The sequence below is a fragment of the Mastigoproctus giganteus genome, chromosome 8 (assembly GCF_048544385.1).
Source record: "Mastigoproctus giganteus isolate SK-2022 chromosome 8, ASM4854438v1, whole genome shotgun sequence".
Taxonomy (NCBI): Eukaryota; Metazoa; Arthropoda; class Arachnida; order Uropygi; family Thelyphonidae; genus Mastigoproctus; species Mastigoproctus giganteus.
This window is the reverse complement of record NC_143582.1, coordinates 211,206,608-211,228,838: the sequence shown is the minus strand read 5'-3', so window position 1 is coordinate 211,228,838 and position 22,231 is coordinate 211,206,608. Positions and strand designations below refer to the sequence as shown.

Here is a 22,231-nt window from a genome sequence, read left to right as displayed (position 1 = left end):
AACAAGTAACAATAGTAAATATTAAAAAATAAGATTTTTTAAATATGAGTAAAAAGGTTTACTGATTTTAGGAAATTAAAAATAGCAGACACATGGTCATTGTCGGATAAAATCTGACTGGTGTATATGGCTCAGTCAGATGGTTAAAAGCGGTAAAACGAGCATTTCTAAAACTGGTAGAGTCAACTAAAATGTGTCTGATTGTTAAAATTGTGCCACAGGACACACACATAGGAGGGTCATCAGACCTCAGCAAAAACGAATGTGTCAAATGACTATGTCCTATGCGGGTCCGGGCAAGAACAACTTCCTCCTTACGATTCCTGCGCAGACTAGACTGCCATGGTTCAATTACAGGCTTTATATGATATAATTTATTCGCAGTCTGTCTATTCCATGAATCCTGCCATTGGGAGTGTATCTTCTCGTGTATTATTTGCCTGTAGTCTGTATAGGGGACTGACAGGCAGCGATTATTACCGGGAATTGTTGATTTGGCTGCGGTGTCAGCCAAATCATTTCCCCTAATCCCAATGTGGCTGGGAATCCAGCAGAAGCGGATATCATATTCACGTTCATGGAGAACGTGAATCTTCTGCTGAATGTTAGACAGAACCGGATGAGGATTATATCTCACAGATATTAAAGTCTGTAACACACTGAGAGAGTCAGAATATAAAATGAACCGTTGGTATTGGCATTCACTAATGTGATCCAAGGCTAACTCTATAGCATGCAGCTGCAGTAAATATGCTGTATTCAGAGGGAATCTGCTCCGATGTAGTGCTGTCTCTAAAGACAGCAGCAGGTCCCACATATGATTCCGCCTTCGAGCCGTCTGTGTAGACTGGCGCAAAGTCAGAATGTTCAGCTCGGTGTGCTGAAAAAAAGCTGCAGGTAGACAGATGATGGAGTGTCCGACTTTCCCCAATTTCTAAGGGACAAGTCACATGCCGGGACATGAGCATGCCAGGGTGGAAGGGGTTGCTTTGATGTTTGGGCAACCTTGTCTACCTTGATATTAAGTTCTTTGAGTAGCTCTTGGACACGAATACCAAAAGGACGATTGGCAGTCTTACGGGTGTTGTACAAATTTTCCCATCGTGGCTCAAAAACGGATAGCCACGTAGGGTGGTCTGGCAGGGATTTCAGTTTTAGAGCGTAGTTTAGAGACAACTGCTTACGTCGAAGCAATAACGGCGGTTCGTTTGCTTCGACGTATAAGCTCTGGACTGGAGATGTTCGATATGCTCCAATAGCAGTACGGAGAGCCAGATGATGAACAGGATCCAGCCAACGAAGTACACTGTCTCTGGCCGAATTGTATACCAGGGACCCGTAATCTAGTCTGGATCGTACAAGTGCACGGTAGATGCGTAGTAGGGTGCATCGATCCGCACCCCAAGATGTAGAGGAAAGAGAGCACAGAATATTCAGCCCTCTTGTGCACTTTGTACGGAGTTGACGGATGTGATCCAGAAAGGTCAACTTTTTGTCAAATACGAGTCCCAAGAATTTTGTATCCTCTGCTACTGGAATAGCATTTTGTCCGAGCCTTAATTCAGGTTCAGGATGAAGATTACACTTACAACAAAAGTGTACGCAAACGGTCTTCTCCGGCGAGAACCTGAAGCCATTTGCAAGTGCCCAGGAGTTGAGGCGATGAATGGCTTTCTGCAGTTGTCTTTCAATAACCCTCATGTTGCATGACTGACAAGATATGCTAAAGTCATCAACATAGAGGGCACTGTTTACAGTTGGAGAAAGTTGTTCTGTGATGGAATTTCCTTTGATGGCAAAAAGCGTGACACTTAATACTGATCCTTGTGGTACTCCCTCCTCTTGGCTAAAGGAACGAGAGAGTGAGGATCCCACACGGACTTGGAAAGATCGATTGGTTAAAAGTTTTTAATAAAAATGGGGAGTTGTCCCCTAAGACCCAGGCTATGCAGATCTTTTAAGATGCCAAGTCTCCAAGTTGTGTCATACGCTTTCTCCTTGTCAAAGAACACCGACACCAAGTGTTCGCGTTTTAGGAAAGCATCCCGGATGGATGTTTCCAGTCTAATAAGATGGTCCAAAGTGGACCGGTTCCTTCGGAAGCCGCACTGGATATTGGAGAGAAGGTCATTTGATTCTAAGTGCCATATTAAACGAGAATTGACCATTCTCTCCAGGATTTTACACAGACAGATAGTCAGAGCAATAGGACGATAATTGGGAGTGACTTTTGGATCCTTTCCTGGCTTAGCAAAAGCAAGAACGATTGCCTTGCGCCAGGAATCCGGAAACTGCCCTTCAATAAAGATTCTGTTATACAGAGAGAGAGCAGATAATCCATAGATTTTGGTGAAAGATGTTTAACCATTTCATAATGGATGCCATCTGGTCCAACAGCACTTGCTTTGGAAAGGGCGAGGGCTCTTTTCAGCTCCTGAATAGTGAACGACCCATTGTAGGGATAGATGCTCTTAGACTTAAAATTAAGTGCCTGTTTTTCCAGTTTATGTTTCAGGACCAGGAACTCTGGGGAATACGAAGATGTTGCGGAGATGTTAGAGAATGTTTCCCCAAGAGCATTGGCTATTGCAGTTGGATCTGCAATAGCGCATCCATTATAATCTAGGATTGAAGAAGGGTGGGATGTATATTTTCCCTTCATTTTCCGGATTTTATCCCACACTACCTTAGAATTGGTAGCCTGGTTAATAGATGAAGTAAAACGGATCCATGATTCCTTTTGACTCTGACGGTGAATGTAGCGTGCTTTGGCTCGTGCACGCTTGAAGGCTATTAGATTAACAGTGGTAGGATATCAACGGAATATCCCCCACGCTTTATTTTGAGCCTTTTTTGCTGCTGTGCATTGTGAATTCCACCAAGGTTTGGGAAATGGTGGAAACCGGGCAGATGTTTTTGGAACAGCATTCGCAGATGCTTGGACAATGATTTCTGTGATGTACGTTACTGCGTCATTGATAGGCTCCTGACTGACTGTACTGGGGTCAAAATTTGCCTGATGTTGAAAGGCATTCCAGTCAGCCTGATCAAACTTTCACCGTGGTAACCTAAAAGGAAGACATGGGCTCCCACTGTGTAACAAGGTTATCACAGGGAAGTGATCACTTCCATATGGATTCTCCTCCACTTCCCAAGTGAGTGAAGGGAGTAGAGAAGGGGAGCAGATAGAGAGATCAATGGCAGAAAAAGTACGGATAGGCATGTGGAAGAAGGTGTTTGTTCCAGTATTTAGAATGGAAAGGTCATTGTCATTGAGCATACGCTCTATGACCTGTCCCCTTCCATTGATGTTAGCACTACCCCACAGGATGTTATGTCCATTAAAATCCCCGAGAAGTAAGAAAGGGGGAGGCAACTGCGTTACAAGATCATCAAGGTCTTCCTGGGAGATGTCAGTCCCAGGTGGCAAATAAATAGAGCAGACTGTTAATAAAAATCAAACTGTAAGGCGAATTGCAACAGCCTCTATGCTGGTTGTAATTAGCAAGGGCTGAACTGGGGTCTGATTACTCACAAGGATAGCCACTCCTCTATGAGCAGGACCATCCGCAATTCTATCCTTACGAAAGATTGTGATGTTATAAATGGTGGGATCATCATTTGCTTTTAGATAAGTCTCCTGCAAGCAAAAGCAAACTGGCTCGTGCTTTTGCAGGAGGGCCTTGATGTCGTCAGTATTTCGCCGGAATCCAAGACAATTCCATTGTAGGAATTTAGCCATTATTTTGGCTTGGTGGGTCCATCAGGCGGCTTCCGGGGTGCTGAGGGCTTACTTTTATCAGTCTTGGCTTTATCTTTTTTGGGGAAGAATGGACGCTGTCCCGTGTCCATTTCTTCCTCCGCAAAGAGTTCCAAGACTGATTCATATGGTACCTCCTTGTGCTCGACATCCATTGTTTCTGTTTTATCTGTTAGCTCTTTACCACTTGGTTTTGGTAGTGGTGGAGCACTCGGAGGTATGGATATAGGAGTGGCAGCTGACTGCGTTTTTTTGGTGGACTTTTGTGAACTCAATAAATAGCGTGCAATCGGAGTGAATGACTCTTTTGGTGGTACAGTCATCTCTGTTTGTGTACCGATAGTGCACTTCGCAGAAACCTTCTGGGCATATGAAGGTTTCCCGCTATTTATTGGTTGCATGCGTCTTCTGGCCTCTGGGTAGGAGATATTCAGCTCTGTTTTTAGTTTTTGGATCTCTTTTTCATCCTTCCACCGCTGGCATGCTCTGGAGTAGGCAGGATGCTCTCCTTGGCAATTTATACAGATCGGTTTAGAAGCTGAACATTCCTTGCTCTCGTGATCTTTCAAACCACATCGAGCACAGGCAGGGTTACCACGACAAGCCGTTTGTGAATGGCCGTATTTTTGGCATTTAAAACACCTCAGTGGGTTTGGGATGTAAAGCCTCACTGGGCAGTTTAAATAGCCTGCCTTGATCGAACTTGGAGGCCGTGGGGTGTTAAATGTTATGATGAGAACTCGGGTAGGGAAGAGATTCCCATCCTTCCGCATTGATATTCTCTTGACAGCTGTCACTCCTTAGTCTTTTAGTTCAGAGCAGATCTCTTCCTCAGAGACATGAAGAAGATCCCACTCTGAAATGACTCCTCGTCAAGAGTTCAAAGTTCTGTGGGGTGTTACAATGATCGGTATTCCCCCTTTGGATGTCGCATTCAGGATTCTTTCTGCTTGCTTTGTACTTGAAGCTTCAATTAAGAGATCGCCAGAACGCAGACGTTTTACAGATTTTGGTGATCCTGCCAGCCCTTCTAATCCTTTCTGGATAAAGAAGGGTGACATCTTCCCAATTGACTGCTCTCCGGTAGAATGGAGAATGAGGAAAAGCGGTGTTATAGATGGTGTTTTATCCTCAGTTCTGGCTCTTTTTGCAGAATTGCTCTCACTCTCATCTGATCGATTAGGTAGGGTCCTTGTTGGGGCCCCAGAAGAAGGATTTAAATTACTCATGAGAGTAAAGAAAAAATGTCTGATGCCTAAGTACCTCACCCACCACGGAGCCCTACGAGGGGATGCCCACTCGTGAACTAGCAGGTACTGCATACACGAATGGGACGCCGAGTTCGCTTAGAACACCATACCCACATTACCAATAAGTCTTTATCCCGTCCCAGGACCAAAGGGAGGGAGACTTATTGGAATGCAGTTGACCCTAGCAGTATAAAACCACCCGCCGATTGATCCCAGTCGAGCCGGTCCGGGACCGCCCGTCTTGTCGAAGCAGGGGCCAAAGTGGTGTATTAAGGCTGGGCCCCTCAACCACCAGGATCCCCCTTTCCGCTTCCACGGGTCGCGGCGCACGGCTGCACACGCCGGATTCCAAAGATGCAACCCTGGAACCAAGGTATGGGCGTTGGATCCCAGTGATGCTAATCTGGAAAACCAGCAGCATCACTGGGAGGTCCCCTCACCACGTACAGGTGCCCACGTCGAGGGGCAGGGATAAGGAGGTGATTATTCCCTTGTATAAGGCAATGGTCAGGCCACACCTAGAGTACTGTATACAGGTCTGGAGGCCTCATTTCAAGAAGGATGTAGAGATGCAGGAACGAGTACAGAGAAGGGCAACAAGATTAGTGAATGGAACAAAGGGGTGCTCTTACGAAGAAAGGCTTAAGTTTTGCAAATTACAGAGACTGGAGACTAGGCACCAGTGAGGTGATCTGATAGAGGTGTATAAAGTTTTGAATGGTTTGAGAATGCTCAATGCTGATGGGATTTTTCCTCTTGCTCAGAATAATCACCTCAGAGGGCATAAATTCAAATTGAGGAAAGACAGATGTAGGATAGACGTGCGGAAATTTGCTTTTAGCCAGCGTGTGGTTGGTTGGTGGAACAGACTTCCATCCCTTGTGGTGGAGGTTGATAGCCTAAATAAGTTTAAGGCTCAGCTGGACAGGTATTTCGAACGAACAGAGGGGTGAAGTGGAAGTGGTTATTTTTTATTTATTTTTGGCTGATGCTGCATAAGCTTGCTTTCTTGCATCAAATGCCTCTACTAATGCTAATGCTAACGAGTTGGGCATACCTTGCCAGTATACACAATATAAACTGATCATCAAAAAGAATAACCAAACTGAAAACTGAGTTGGCATATATTAATTTCATGAATATATGTCAACTCAGTTCTAATTTCAATGACGTCCAGTTTCCGCTATAATCCTCCATATGTCATGTACTTTTCTAACAGATTCTCAACTACTAGTTTCTTTAGCCACCACTAATAACTTACACTAAACATAAATAGGTGGGCCTGTTGGATCCAGCTATTTCTTTTTTATTTCTGAAAAAAAAAAAAGTTTTTGATTTTTTTAAAAATTCTGTTTGCAGTATACCAATGCTGACCTTTTCTTAACAAACTGCAACACTTATTAAATATAATTATTTAGTTTTTTAAATAAAAAAAAATAAATTAATTAAATTTTTAAAATAAATAAAAATATTTAAAATTATAAAATTTAATCTCGACTTAAATTCAAAAATGTGTTTTTTACAACTTTTCATTTTAAGCGCCTCCATAGACAGGTGGGAAGGAGCAGCAGTGCGTAGCACACACTTCTTGATTAGACCAGGGTTCGAGCCCGTCACCACCAAATACGGAGGATGCAGAAAGGTCAGGGAATGACCACCGCATATTCCCGGAGCAATATGGCCTTAGTTGCTAATGCTCCTAAAAACCAAATAACAACAACAACAACAACAACATCTTCTTTTTAAAATAGCAAAAATTTTATTAAAAAAACACTATGAAATACTTCCAGTTTCAAGTTCACTGAACAATTAAACATGTGACACTTCAAACATGCTTGTACTACTATGCTTTGCCAGTTTTACTTAATAATTCTGCATTTTACAACACAGATTAATTCTAAAATTACTGAAGTAAAATTTTATTTAGGAAGACAGACAGAGGAAGAGCTGCTAATCTTAAACTGGCAACATTCTGCCAAATTAATTTTCTCTTTGCTGCTCTCCTAATACAATAATTCAGTTCAGAACTTGATTTTTGTTCTTTGATATTCTGCTTCCTCTGGTCTAACTTACCTATTAGGGAAGCAAATTTCCTTGGTGATTTTAAGACTCATATGATGTCAGCTGGCTTCAATTTTCCAGTTATACAGAGCTGGTAGAGATGCTGAGCATTTTTTATTGCTAATAATTATACATAACTAGTTCTTAACATAATTATACAGGCAACCCCCATATAACACTGTACTTGTACAACACGGTTTCGCTCTAACACAATTGATAAATTGCGGCAATCCTCACGCAACACGGTTTCGCTCTAACACGGTTAGAGAATTTTGGTAAACATCGCATAACAGGGTATTTTTGAGCTTTTGTGTGGGGAAAACCCTGCTATTATGCTGGATGTAATTTTTCAACATTTCCACTCTTTTTGAATCCCAGCTGTTGACTCGCTAGTCAAAAAAATTATTGAGAAATCCCTGTATTTATTTTGTTGGGATATTCCCGTGTTACTTTCTATGCTTGTGGAAAAATCTAGATTTCAAAGTTTTATTACTATTGGATAGCACACACCAGGCCATCCAAAAGATTTAAGACATCCAAATGTTGAAGTTATGTTCCTACCACCACAGTTGTAATAGGTTAATACAACTTCTTTCATTCAGCCATTAGATCAAGGCATTATATCTACCTTTAAAGCTCATTACATCAGAAAATCATTAAAATGGATTTTGGAAAAAAATCGATTCTGAATCTATTGAAGTAATGGAGGCATGGAAACATTTCTCAATTGTGGACTGTATCAGAATCATAGCTTTATCGCTGAAAGAAGTAAAACTGTCAACGTTAAATGCATGTGGAAAAACATATGGCCAGAGTCAGTTCATTCAGGAAATATAGTCAGACAGGCAGAAAACGGAATCGGTGCGATAGTAGAACTTGCCATGTCGGTAGGAGGGGGGAGGTTTTGATGATATGTCTACTGAAGCCCTCGTGGGTAGCACAGTTGATAGAATTGCCCCCCCGGCACTGGGTGAAAAAGGCCTCAGTTCGAATCCCGAGGATGATGGGAGGAATTTTTATGGGTTTTTTTTTCACAATGTGACTGAGTTAGTCAGTCTCAGGCAAGGGTAGCATGGTTTTTTCTCATGGAAACTCAATTTTTTCGTCCAGCAAAACAGATAATCGACCTCAGGACAAATGCAATTTATAGACAATATACACAGAGTAACATGGCCTTAGTCACCTATACTCCTAAAAAAATAAAAAAAAAAGATATGATTACTGAAGATGTTCAAGAATTACTGGTAGAAAAAGAGGTCAGCAATATATTCTGTCCACAGAGGGTTGTTCAGAAGCTTATTTGCATATTGTGTAGGCTGCCAAACTTCATTTCCTCTATCTGAAACTAGCTAACTACAGCCTCAATTGAAGTGGACTTTAGAAATTCCTCTAGTTGTCAATGGAAACTGTACTCAGATCTCTACAAACAAGTTGTTGTTGTTATTTGGTTTTTAGGAGCATTAGCAACTAAGGCCATATTGCTCCGGGGATATGCGGTGGTCATTTCCTGACCTTTTCACATCCTCCATATTTGGTTGTCACGGGCTCGAACCTCAGTCCGATCAAGAAGCATGTGCTATGCACTGCTGCTCCTGCCCACCTGGCTACAGAGGCATCCACGCACACAAGTAATGTATCATGCTGACTAAGCTGCCATAGAGGACTACATAAATTACTAATAATTGCATGATGATATGACTGCAGAGAATATGACTTGTTATCCCAGTATTAATACAGAGAGAACAAACTTACAAGTTAATGCAAATGCATCAGATCTGCTTGTAGCTAACTATTAAAAAGTTATACGATTGGAATCATTATATACATCTCATATTGTGAATACCTTCATGAGTTGCCATGATATTGCACTATCTCAAATAAGTAACTTTGGTGAGTGCCTGCTCATCCACCGAAGAGGAGCCACTTTCTTTTCTACAAAGAAAGAAAAGTGGAAAATATTCACTTTTCTTTCTTTGCAACCTGTCTTGCAAGTTCCTAATACTTGCTCATTTATTGCTCTTTGATAATTCTCTCTCTATCATTATCATATAGTTTCCGCCTATATCCAACATGACCATTGAAGATATCCCTTGTTCACAAAACATTTTGATAGCTATCTTTTAACAATTGCTTCCTTTTTATTCAGGAATATTTCATTTAATTTTCAGAAAATTTCCCTTGTAGGAATTTAAAATTTCAGTTCAGGTTTTCCACTTATTATTTATCCTTTTTTTTTTTTTTTTTTTTTTCCTTTCTACAGTCTTGTCTGATCTTCCTATCCAAGCTCCTATATTGCTACTGGTCTCCATTAAATATTATCTATTATTCAGTTTTTCTTTCTTGGGGTATCCTCCTGGTAACCATTGGTCAACCTGACTGCTCTATTTTGAATAGATCTGAGTTTTAAAGAAGCACTGGGTCATCACACCAGATGTGAAAACAATATTTCTCAGTAAGACACATTTGTAATTTGTGATTTGTTTTGTACAGAGCTGGATGCTCTTTAGAAGAAACAAGTAAAAAATGAGGCATATTTTTTCCTTCTTTTTTATGGATGGCTGTTGAAGCCTGCATTACTCCATTAGGATTGATGAATTAAGAAACAGGAGGCCAGGTGTGGCTGTTATAGATTTTGCACCACACCATTGTGCCTGTAAAGAGTGTATATTGTAATCAATTTATAAGTTTTTGCATGATCAAAACATTAAGTTTCTGTGAGAAAAAACCATGCAACCTAATCACTGAATTCACAACATTCCATCAGATAGATTAACCCCAATGTTTTGAAAAAAACCCATAAAAGTTCCACCTATACAAGACTTGAAATCAGTCCCTTTTTCCACATTGTGGGGAAAAAATAGCAATCATAACCACTCTGTTAGCTACCAGAGCGAGGAAGCCAAAAGAAACTTTTATACACAAAGATTAAATGAGAAGGTTTTTGTTATGATACAGAGCCCATACTATTATAATAAGATGGTTGGTTTGAGAGTTGGAAAGCCAAAAAATTTGTAGTCACAGATAATAAATGTAAAGATGATAAAAAGAAGATTGCTGTTTTTTATGAAATGCTGTTAAAGCTATTGATATGCGATTACCATGATAGGTTGAATAAAGAAAGAAACTTAGTTATCAAAGAAAGACCATGTATAGAGAAAGTAAATATAGATTACTGTTCTTTGTTTTTTATTTATTATTAAAATAGAGTAGGTTAGATAGATCTAACCTGCATAGATCAGTGACAACTAACAACTAGCCTTCTGGCAGTTTTTTCCTAAAGTAATTGATGGGGGATGGGAACTGGGTGACATAATTTACACTGATCTGTCTAAGGCTTCTGATTCAGTTGATTGTACCCTTTTAAAACTTAAACTACAATTGTATAGAATTACAGATTCTCTACTTTCCTGGCTAATTGACTTTATCAGATTAAATTTAACAAAATTATTCTGGTATTCTCAGTCCATACAGGTGTGTCCCAGAACTCTGCTGCTCTGATATCTTTATTATTCAATGTATATGTAAATGATCTGACTTATATTTCATTCCCTCTGTTAAACTTCTTGTTTAGGCTGACAATATTAAACTTTTCTCATCACGTAACCACTATACAAGATTTGCGAATCACTTTCTCAAGTAACTGCTCCAGCAATAACACATACACCGATGAGCAAAAACATTATGACCAGCGAGTCGTTATGCAAAGTGAAGCAACTGCAGGTGAACTACGGTGTGTGCGTGGGTCGGGACATGGTACTGATACTGAGCTTCATTAATCAGTGTTAATCTTGTTCTTCAGATGGGAAAGGAAGCAGACTTAAGCGAGTTTGACTAAGGCCAAATTGTAATGGCCAGACAACTGGGTCAGAGCATATCTGAAACAGCACAGCTGGTGGGGTGCTCACGGTCAGCTGTGGTTAGTACCTACTGAAAGTGGTATGAGGAGGGGAAACCCACAAAACGCCAGCGAGGTGCTGGATGACTACGTCTCATCAATACTTGAGGTGGGCAAAGGCTCTCCCAGATGGTACATGGCAAAAGAAGGGCAACTGTGGCACAACTTGCTGGTAATTGGAATGCTGGTGATGGGAGTAATGTGTCACAACACACACAGTACATCAAACCCTGCTGAAAATGAGGCTGTGTAGCCACAGGCCGCTTTGAGTGCCCAAGCTAACCATGGTTCACTGGTGACAGCGCCTACAATGGACACGCGAGTGATTGGAAGAAGGTCGCCTGGTCCAATGAATCACGTTTCCTGTTGTACCACATAGATGGCCGGGTACGTGTGTGTTGTTTACCTAGGGAAGTGATGGTGCCTGGATGCACTGTGGGATGAAAACAAGCCGGTGGCAGCAGTGTCATGCTTTGGGCAATGTTCTGCTGGGATACCCTGAGTCCAGTCATCCATGTGCTGGGCACTCTGATGTCTACTACCTACCTAAACATCATTGCTGACCAAGTACACCCTTTCATGGCAATGGTCTTCCCCTCTGGCGGTGCCATCTTTCAGCAGAATAATGCGCCATGCCACACAACTCAGATTGTTCGAGACTGGTTCGAGGAACATGAGGAAGACTTCCAGGTATTGCCCTGGCCTCCAAATTCAGCAGACATCAATCCCATTGAGCATCCGTGGTTTGTGTTGGAACAGCAACTCTGATCTGCAGTGTCTCAACCATGGACCTTACAGGAGTTAAAAGGATCTGCTGGTAACGTGTTGGTACCAGATACCACAAGACACATTTAGAAATCTTGTAGCATCCACGCCTCACCGGGTACGAGCTGTTTTGGCTGCACGTGGAGGATCGACATCATATTAGGTAGGTGATCATAATGTTTTGGCTCATCAGTGTACATAATATAATAAAACAAGCTTAAAATTGATTCATCAAATCATTTGATTCCCCTTTGAAAATTTCTAAACTAACATTAATGCTATATACTTCTCACATGCTCCCAATGTTGTTGTTGTTGTTGTGGTAGGGTGTTTTGGAGCATCAGTGCCTAAGGCCATATTGCTCCTTGTGCATTGCCTGTAAATTGCATGTGTTCTGAGGTCAATTTACCAATGGCTGGATGAAAAATCTAAGTTTCTGGGAGAAAAAACCATGCTACCCTTACCTGAGTGAGACTGATTAATTCAGCCACAATGTGAAAAAGACCATTAAAAATTCCTCCTGTCATCAACAGGACTCAAATTCAGGTGGAAAAACCTGGTGTGGGAAAGATGGAGATCCTACCAACTGTGCTACCCACGAGGTCACTATACTCAAGTAACATTATCAATAAAACTGGAAAGATACAAACACCAGAGCATTAAAATAACAGAGGTGGCAATAAAGTTCCCAGAATGGTGCTGTTGCGGTCATGTTCAATGAGTTGAAAATAAACATAAGTGGTATATTGTAGCTCAAACTTTCTCCAGTGCTGTTGTTATGTTGTTATTTTGGATTTTAGGAGCATTAGCAACTAAGGCCATATTGCTCCGGGATATGCGGTGGTCATTCCCTGACCTTCCCGCATCCCCCGTATTTGGTGGTGACGGGCTTGAACCCCGGTCTAATCAAGAAGCATGTGCTGCGCACTGCTGCTCCTTCCCACCTGGCTACAGATTTTTTTTTTTTTTTTTTTTTTTTTGATTTGGTAGTTGTTGGCGCATCGGCTTCTGTGGCCATATTGCACCTCCAAAGGTTTTTGCAGTACAGTGATCCAAGCCCGAGGCCTGGCTACGGAGGCGCCGTTTCTCCAGTGCATAGTGGTACAGAAATTGTCCAGCAGAGACTGACAGGCTGCAAGTAACAATCAGTTTTGTTAGTAGCATTAGAGTTCCATGTCATGATTTTGCAATGGAGCAACAAACGAATATCAAATTTTGTTTTAAACTGGGAAAATCTGCAACAGAAATGTATGGAATGTTAATAGCTGTTTAGGGTGATGAAACATTAAGTTGTGCCAGTGTGTTTGAATGGTATAAGCAATTCAAAAATGGATGTGATCACCCAAGAAATGGGCATCTGTCAATGTCATGAAATGAGGACAGAGTTGCAAAATTTTGGGAAATTGTGGCAAGGGATCGTCACTTGACACTCAGAATGATGGCTGATGAGTTGGATATCAATAAGAAGACAACTCATCAAATTTTGCATGAGGATTTATGGAAAAGGAAGGTCTGTGCAAAATTTGCACTGCACAGCCTTATGGATGAGGAGCACTAGCAACAAAGTGTGTCATCATGTGAAGACTTCATTCAGACATGTCAAGACAACCCTAATTTTCTCGACTATACTGTCACTGGAGATGAGTGTTGGGCGTTTCACTACAACCCAGAGACAAAGTGTCACAGCAAGCTTCAAAATCATCTCCAAGACAAAAAAAGTTTTGTTTACAAAAGTATTTTGTATCTGAAGGGGAGAGAGTCAATGCTGCATTCTATGTACAAGTGCTTCAAAGCCCATTGAAGCAAATTTCCTGGGTGAGGCCATAATTTCAAGAGAAAGGCAACTGGTTCTTGTTGAAAAACAATGCCCCACTCAGTCTGCATTTATTGTGAAGACATTTCTGATATTGTACAGATCAACAATGCACCCTACTCCTCCGATCTAGTAGCAGTAGACTTCTTCCTCTTTCCCAAAGTGGAAACTGCTCTCAAAGAAAAGAGATTTTCAAGATGTTGAGGACATAAAGAAAAGCATAACCATCAAACTGAACATCATATCTTTGGATGCCTTCACTGACACTTTTCAGAAACTTTTAGAATGGTGTTATAAGTGCATTCAATCAGGTGGTGATTACTTTGAATAAAAATAAAACCATTTTTGAGCTCATTCACTTTGTGTTCTTCTTATTGCACTGGTCTGGGAACTTTATTGCCACACCTCACACATCCCACGCCATGACATTTCACTATAATGATAACCTCCACTACTCCTATCTAGTTAAATGTAACATCAAACTGCTTTCAAAACAGACCAATACAAGGTCTAAAACATTTATAAAATTCTAAATAGTCAATGTAACAACTTTAACCTCCTAACAGAGATTTACTTCAGAATACCAAATAAAAGAACTCAGCAATCCCCTCTCCAAAATCAGTTTTAGAACTGATTATCACTGCCCACTGTACAACTTGTGTCTAATAGACAAATACAAAATAGATCCATTCAATAACTACCCTAATTTTATAATTATAATTGCATTGAAATTCCTGTTGTAATTTTTTTCCTACCTCCACTCTTTACTATTGTTGTAAACTGTCATCATCATTAAACTGTTTATATTCAACTTACCTTAATACAGCATTTTAAAAAAAATATATGCCAACATACTGTCATTCACTCTTACTTAGAATTGTTATTTAACAATTTAATAAAAAATATAATTTGTTTTATCATTTTATAATGTGCTGCATATATATATAACTTTGGGTTCATTGATTGCTTTTATCATTTTAGAATTAGTTTTATTATTTAATTTAAACTATCTATTGTGTTAAAAAACTTTTATTGTTGTAATATACAATATTGCACATTGTTGTAGGCAACAACCTGTTATGTGCTAAATGTAAATAAATAAAATAATTCTAATAATGACATATCTAAAAGAGAGCTTTCCTATGACATACCTAAATGTGACAGTAGCTCTTGAACGATCCTCTCCTGTCAAATTTTTGGCTCTACATTCATAGATTCCAGCATCAAATGTTTTTGGACTGTCTATAACTAGTGAACAAAAACCATTCTCAAAATGCATTTTGTATTTGTGTCCTGGTTCTATTAAGTCACTATTGAAATACCATTCAATATCTGGACTTGGATGTCCTTTCACTTTACAAGACAGATTTATTGGCTTAGTCACTGGAACCTATAACAAATTAGAAAATTAAAATAAAATACCAATGACAAATTAGGAGAATAAACACACACACATAGACATGCATGCATGGCATGCACACATTAGCATTAACAGGAGCATGTGATGCAAGAAAGCAAGCTTATACAGCATCAGTCAAAAAAAAAAAAAAAAAAAACCCCTTGCCCTTAATGCCATACTGCTCCAATTTGTACAGACATGCACACAAAACATACAAGTAAAACCTATGTGTTCAATATCAATATTTTGAACCATTGCCACTCTCTGTATAGAACAAGTGATCTTTATGAATTATTAATATATGAGTCAGTTATTAATACAAATAATTAAAAACACAACTCTGTTATATCAAAATATGATGCTGTAATTTCTAAAACAAGGATTTATTTGATCATTATCTTTTTAAAATAACATAAAAAAAGCAGAGGGTGATAAGGCTGGAAAACAGTGTTTTAATATGTGTTTTAATAAACTAAGAAACTATTGAAAAGTGGTTTCCAGCTGAAGAAATACTTAACTGACAACAATAATAAGAGATTTAAAGTCCTTACTCCATTAACAAAAAACAGTCAATGGAGTAAGGCTGAAATAATGTGATATTCAAGAATAAACCGGTTCATGAAATTAAAATACGCTATGCAGATGGAAAAATAAATATTATTTAGAGAAAAAATATAAAACATAGTACAAAGATAAAAACCTGGAAATAAACAGTAAAAACCAAGAAATACATGATAAATTTTAATAAGCATATACTATTCAACATGAGTCAGTTAGATACTTTTCATTCTGCTTGGAAATTTGTTCATATCCAGCTAGTTCCTAAAAAGGGTGACAAATCCCTCCCATCCAATTATCATCCCATTGCAATTACTTCTACTCTTTCTAAAGTAATGGAGAAATCAATTAACCACCAACTCTTAAACTATCTAGAAATCTTCTCTCTGATCAACGATCGCCAGTATGGATTCTGTCAGTGTTGATCCACTGGTGATATTCTGGCTTATGTTACCCATTTATGGGCAAATTCAATGGAAAAGTTGGTGAAACACAAGCAGTTGCTCTTGACATCTCAAAGGCTTTTGACTGTGTTTGGCATAAAGGTCTTCTAAACAAGCTTCCATCTTATGGTTTGCCAACTGTTTTTTGTAATTGGTTATCCAGTTTTCTTTCTGACTGCTCACTGTGGGTAATGGTAGATGGCTCTCTGTCTTCTAACTTCTCCACTAATGCTGGTGTCCCCCACTCTTCCTCTTGTATATTAATGACCTTCTTCCATTGACCGCAAATCCTATCTATAGTTTTGCTGATGGTAGAACATTGCATTCCACTTTCCAGTTTGAGAAACCTTGCCCTGCTCAATCAGCTTCAACTTCTCGAATATCCGCTACCATTTCCTTAAATGCCAATCTCCACGTAATTCTCCAGTGGGGCAAAGACAACTTAGTTGATTTCAATCCTTCTAAAACTCAGTCCTGTCTTATATCTCACAAAAAGGATTCTTCTGCTCCTATGTTTATTTTTAGTGACACTCCGATTTGTAGGCAAAATGACATATCTCTTTTGGGGATTACCCTGACTTCTAATCTCTCTTGGCACAAGCACATTACAAATATTGCTTCCTCTGCATTTAAAAAACTTGGTTTTCTCTTTCGCTCTCGGCGTTACTTTTCTTCCAAACAGCTGTTCACTCTGTACAAATCGTAAATCCGCCCTACAATGGAATATTGTTCCCACATCTGGGGTGGTGCTCCCAAAACCTCTCCAAGGCTTCTAGATTAAATTCAGAAGAGGGCAGTTAGGTTAATTAATGAATAATTTCTAACAGAGTCTCTCCACTCTCTACCTCATAGATGTATTGTTTCTGCTGCATGCCTTTTCAAGAGATACTTTTCAAGAGATACTTGTTAACAGGAGAGACTGCTTCTACAGGGATGGGATACACTTAAATAGAAAGGGTGCAAGAATGTTTGCTGATGCTATCGAGGCAATGTTAGGTGGGTCGGAAAACTGCTAGATTGGGGGGATACAAGGACTAATAGATTAACAGTAGCCACTGGCAGAGGTGAAAGTGATTCTTGCACTGCTTCTATTGGAATGAGCCGCAGCCTGGAAAATAAGATGCAGGATATTTCAGAGACTGCTGGGAATCATTGGGTTACAAGTAAACACATGGGTTGTGTTAGGGTAGCTAAGAAAAAGAACAGGTGCATGTATACTTGTGTGTACACCAATGCTAGGAGTTTAGTAAATAAATTTGATGAATTTGAGGTATTGCTCAAAACATCAAAGGCAGATATTGTGGGGATTTCAGAGACGTGGTGTCACACAGATATAAGAAATGCAGAACTGGAATTTGGGGAGTACAATGTCTACAGAAAGGATAGACAGGATAGGAAGGGAGGAGGGGTTATGCTATTAGTTAAAAAACACATAAAATCCAAGGAAGTGAAGCCAGTCGACATCGCTGGACAGTGCAGTGTGGAGTCAGTTTGGTGTGACATAAACATTGGGAGATCAAAATTGAGAGTAGGAGTGTGCTATAGGCCTAATGACTCTGATGAGTATAATAAGAAACTGTTCGGAGAAATAGAGTGGGCCAGTAAATCAGAGAGTCTTATAATGGGGGATTTTAATTTCCCAGATATTGACTGGAATTCGGGGGCTGGTCACTCACACAGTAGCAAGGCTTTTGTGGATTTATTGGATGATTGTTTTCTACATCAGCATGTTCGGGAGGCAACTAGAGGGAGTAATACTCTTGATTTGATTATCAGTAGTTATTCTTCATGCATTAAGAATCTGCAGATAAATGAACCACTTGGTGGCAGTGATCACAGTGTGCTGAAGTGGGAGTTACTCAAAGAGGTAACTACCATTAGGGGTAAAGGGAAGGGGTATTGCTTTCGTAAAGGCGACTACAATGGACTGAGACAGTATTTAAATTCTATACAGTGGGATCAACTGATGATATTGCCAACAGCAAATTCAAAATGGGAAGCATTCAAAGAACTTATCGTGGAAGCTACTAGGCTTTACATACCAACTAAGAAATATTGTTCAAGGTTTAGGCCTAAATGGTTTTCAGATGAACTAATGAGGCATATGGCAGAGAAGAAAAATGCATGGGATACATACAAATTAACACGTGACACGGACGCCTATGATAGATACAAGTTGATCTGTAACCAAGTTACAAAGGAGGTTAGGCAGGCGAAGGCAGATTACGAGAGATCCTTGGCAAGGGATGCGAAGAAAAACAGCAAAGAGTTCTTTACTTATGTAAACTCTAGAAGGAAGGGGATGAATCAGATTGGTCCACTTGAGATCGATGGGTCAACTGTTGATGACCCTGCTCGGGTAGCTAACAAACTAAATGAATATTTTGCATCGACATTCACACATGAGGAGTTATTCAGCGAGGGGAATGCCAGAGGTGTATTCAATTCTAGCAGTAAGCTAGAGAATCTTGTAATAACTGAGAGCAAAGTGGAGGAGAAATTGTTGAAGATAAACACAAGAAAGGCACCTGGGGTGGATGGGATCTATCCAGTTATATTAAAGGACGCAGCAAAGGAGGTAAGCAAACCCTTAGCCATAATTATGAGAGCTTCCTTGGACTCAGGGGAGGTACCCATTGACTGGAGATGTGCAAATGTGACCCCAATTCACAAAGGGGTATCAAAGGCTGACACAAGTAATTATAGACCTGTGAGTTTAACTTCTGTTCCCGGAAAATTAATGGAGGCACTGGTGAAAGAAGCACTGCAGGATCATCTAGACAAGACTTCAGTTATAGCTAGGACACAGCATGGTTTTGTTAAGGGGAAGTCTTGCCTGACCAATTTGATTGGATACTATGATGCAGTCACAAAAGAACTGGATGCAGGGAATAACTTTGATATTATATACTTGGATCTTAGAAAGGCTTTTGATACTGTTGCACATGGAAGACTGCTGCACAAATTGGAGCAGTGTGGCATTGGAGGCAAGTTGCTGCTATGGATAAAGGGGTGGTTGAGGGGGAGAAGACAGAGAGTGGTAATCAATGGACACTGCTCATCGTGGACTAATGTTATTAGTGGAGTCCCTCAGGGTTCAGTATTGGGGCCTTTATTGTTTTCTGTATTTATAAATGATATTGATGATGGTATATCAGGCTTAATGTCCAAGTTTGCAGACGATACGAAGGTTGGCAGGGTTGTCAAGGACACTACTGACACTATGCTGCTGCAACAGGATTTGGAAAGGTTGAGCAGATGGGCTTCGAGGTGGCAAATGAAGTTTAACATTGACAAATGTAAAGTACTACATATGGGAAACAGCAACCCCAGAGCAGCGTATCAACTCTGTGGTAGTACACTGACAGTGGTAGAGAATGAAAGGGACCTGGGGGTGGTGGTGCAGGCAGATATGAAGTTCTCTGAGCAGTGCAGACGAGCTGCAAGAGTAGCTCATGGTGTATTGTCAATGATATATAGGAATTTTTCTAGCAGGGATAAGGAGGTGATTATTCCCTTGTATAAGGCAATGGTCAGGCCACACCTAGAGTACTGTATACAGGCCTGGAGGCCTCATTTCAGGAAGGATGTAGAGCTGCTGGAAAGAGTACAGAGAAGGGCAACTAGATTGGTGAATGGGACAAAGGGGTTCTCTTACGAAGAAAGGCTTAAGTTTTGCAAATTACAGTGTCTGGAAACTAGGCACCAGCGGGGTGATCTGATAGAGGTGTACAAAGCCTTGAATGGTTTGAGCATGCTCAATGCTGATGGGATTCTTCCTCTAGCTCAGAAAAATCACCTGAGGGGGCATAAATTCAAATTGAGGAAAGACAGATGTAGGATAGATGTGCGGAAATTTGCCTTTAGCCAGCGGGTGGTTGGTGGGTGGAACAGACTTCCATCCCTTGTCGTGGAAGTTGATAGCCTAAATAAGTTTAAGGCTCAGCTGGACAGGTATTTCGAACGAACAGAGGGGTGAAGTGGAAGTGGTTATTTTTATTTATTTATGTTACTTTTTTTTTTTTTTTTTTTTTTTTTTGGCTGATGCTGCATAAGCTTGCTTTCTTGCATCAAATGCCTCTACTAATGCTAATGCTAAAAAATGCTAATGCTTCCATGGGCATTGTACTTCTGAATTGGCTTCTACAATTCCCGCTGGCGCCTCCGTAGCCAGGTGGGAAGGAGCAGCAGTGCGTAGCACACGCTTCTTGATTAGACAGGGGTTCGAGCCCGTCACCACCAAATAAGGAGGATGCGGAAAGGTCGGGGAATGACCACCGCATATCCCGGAGCAATATGGTCTTAGTTGCTAATGCTGCTAAAAACCAAAAAAAAAAAAAAAAAAAAAAAAAAAAAAAAAACAATTCCTGCTCTCTCTTTCAAAACAGTCCGAACACATGCCACCACCAGCCAACATCCATTTATTGTCCAACTTCAAACTCACAGAACTAACTTTTCATCTTCCTCATTTATTCATTCAACTGCCATTTTCTGGAACAACCTTCCTTCATACGTATTTCCTGAAAATTACAGTTTACAGAAGTTCAAGTCTAATGTCAACAAATATCTTCTTTCATCTTCTCTACCTCTAAGCCATGCACAGTACTAAGTACTACAGGTTATAATACTTCATGTGTTTGGGGTTTTCTTGAAAAAAAAAAAAAAAAGAAAAAAGAAAAAAGATACGGTGGTTTGAATTTAAGAAGTTGCCCACTGAGAAGAGTTTATTAAGAACATGTGATCATCAGCAATTAATAATGAGACTGTCAAACAAAATGGCATGCTGCACACAGGGCTAAAGTTCTTCCCCCACCATGTTTGTTAATTAATATTAACAGACATTGGTGGGGGGGGGAGAAGGTCTTGTGCTGCAGATACATAATGCTTCAGCCCAATGAAAGCACTGTTGATTGTTGCACAGTCAGTTATCTGGGCATTACCTGGATTTTAATGATGACACTTTTGTTAATAATGTGTTGCTACAGCCAAATCTCCACTCCAAATTTGGCAGCAAGCCCCCCCCCCCACCTAATGTGTGATTCTTAAGTCCTCTCTAACTAACATCACAGTCCAGGCTAACTCTTCTGAATGTCACTACAATCATCATAAACATCAGCAGCATACTTTCTGCTTAACAAAGATATTGATTATAATTTCTTACAAGAAAGTTGTAAGTGGCAAATGTTATTAATGATCAGCATGTCCATGTACCACTGAAATTGTGATGCGTGTGCTTGAATATGCTTTAACTTCAACTACTTTTAAAATTCTGTCTACATATCATGTATGGTGCTACCTCCCATATGTTGGTGCAGCAAGCATACTTAGCAAATTTTCCTGCTTGCATATCCTTCCTGTAAACTGAGGTAGTTACTCATCAGTCTATTCTATGCATAGCACATCAAGAAATAGCAAAATCTAGTTCATCTCCAACTCTACAGTGAACTACAACTCCACATTACTGACAAATCATTCACATGCACATAAATTATAAGGAGAATTATGTAAGGCTCTCCTTCAAAACCTTCTACAAGATTTAATATTTTGTGTTCAATCCACTGGAGATTATCCTATGGGCAAGCCACAAACTTACTTATAAAGAAGCCCCTATAATTTAGACAAGGAGGCCTTTACAAGAGTGTAACATCGAGCTTAGTTCTTAGTTATTCCTATAGCATGTTATAGGAATGTTTTGCACCTCAAGTGGAATTTTTAGGACTACTTGGCCAGGTGTTGTTTCAAAAAGATGGGCCTCTGTCTCATTTTGTTCAGTGTGCAGGAATTAGTCAATGAAGGTCAGTCAGTTGTGATATAGAAGCATTTTGTTCAAATAAGAGTTTGCATAAACTTTAAAAGACATTAGCATTTATGTGCATTCACTTCTTGGGCTCTTAATTTCTACTTTCCAAGCTATTAGGTTATTTGAGGATGAGGAAAGCATTCTGACATTTTATTTTTTTTTAACTTTGTTTCTTCAATCATTATTAGTAATCAACTTCTTGATCAAGGGTCCATAATGCATAGAAATATGCTTCGTTATACAATGCCCTACCATTAATATCTAGACACCCGCCTTTAGACAAAAAAGAGCTTTTATTGTGTCAATTAATATTTTGTGCTGAAACCTTTTGCTTTTATGATGGCTTTCTATCTTCGTGGCATATTCTCAACCAGCTTTTTATAAATGTCAAGTGATATGTTCCTCCACTTGGCCTTTAATGCAGCCACTGGTTCAGCCTTGTTCTTTGAGCCATCTTGATGTGTACATACCCGACAATCCAATACAT

General features: G+C 39.9%; 1 protein-coding gene across 3 annotated transcripts in view; it reads right to left on the bottom strand.

Annotated features, from left to right (window-relative positions):
• The window catches only part of LOC150082242 (protein Obscurin-like), an 865,351-nt gene that overhangs the window by 287,532 nt on the left and 555,588 nt on the right, over positions 1 to 22,231 (bottom strand). For all 3 annotated transcript variants that reach the window (XM_090379203.1, XM_090379204.1, XM_090379205.1), the window contains one exon: positions 14,696 to 14,934. In XM_090379203.1, coding sequence (XP_090235329.1) covers positions 14,696 to 14,934 — 239 coding nt within the window. The remainder of the gene's footprint in view (positions 1 to 14,695; positions 14,935 to 22,231) is intronic.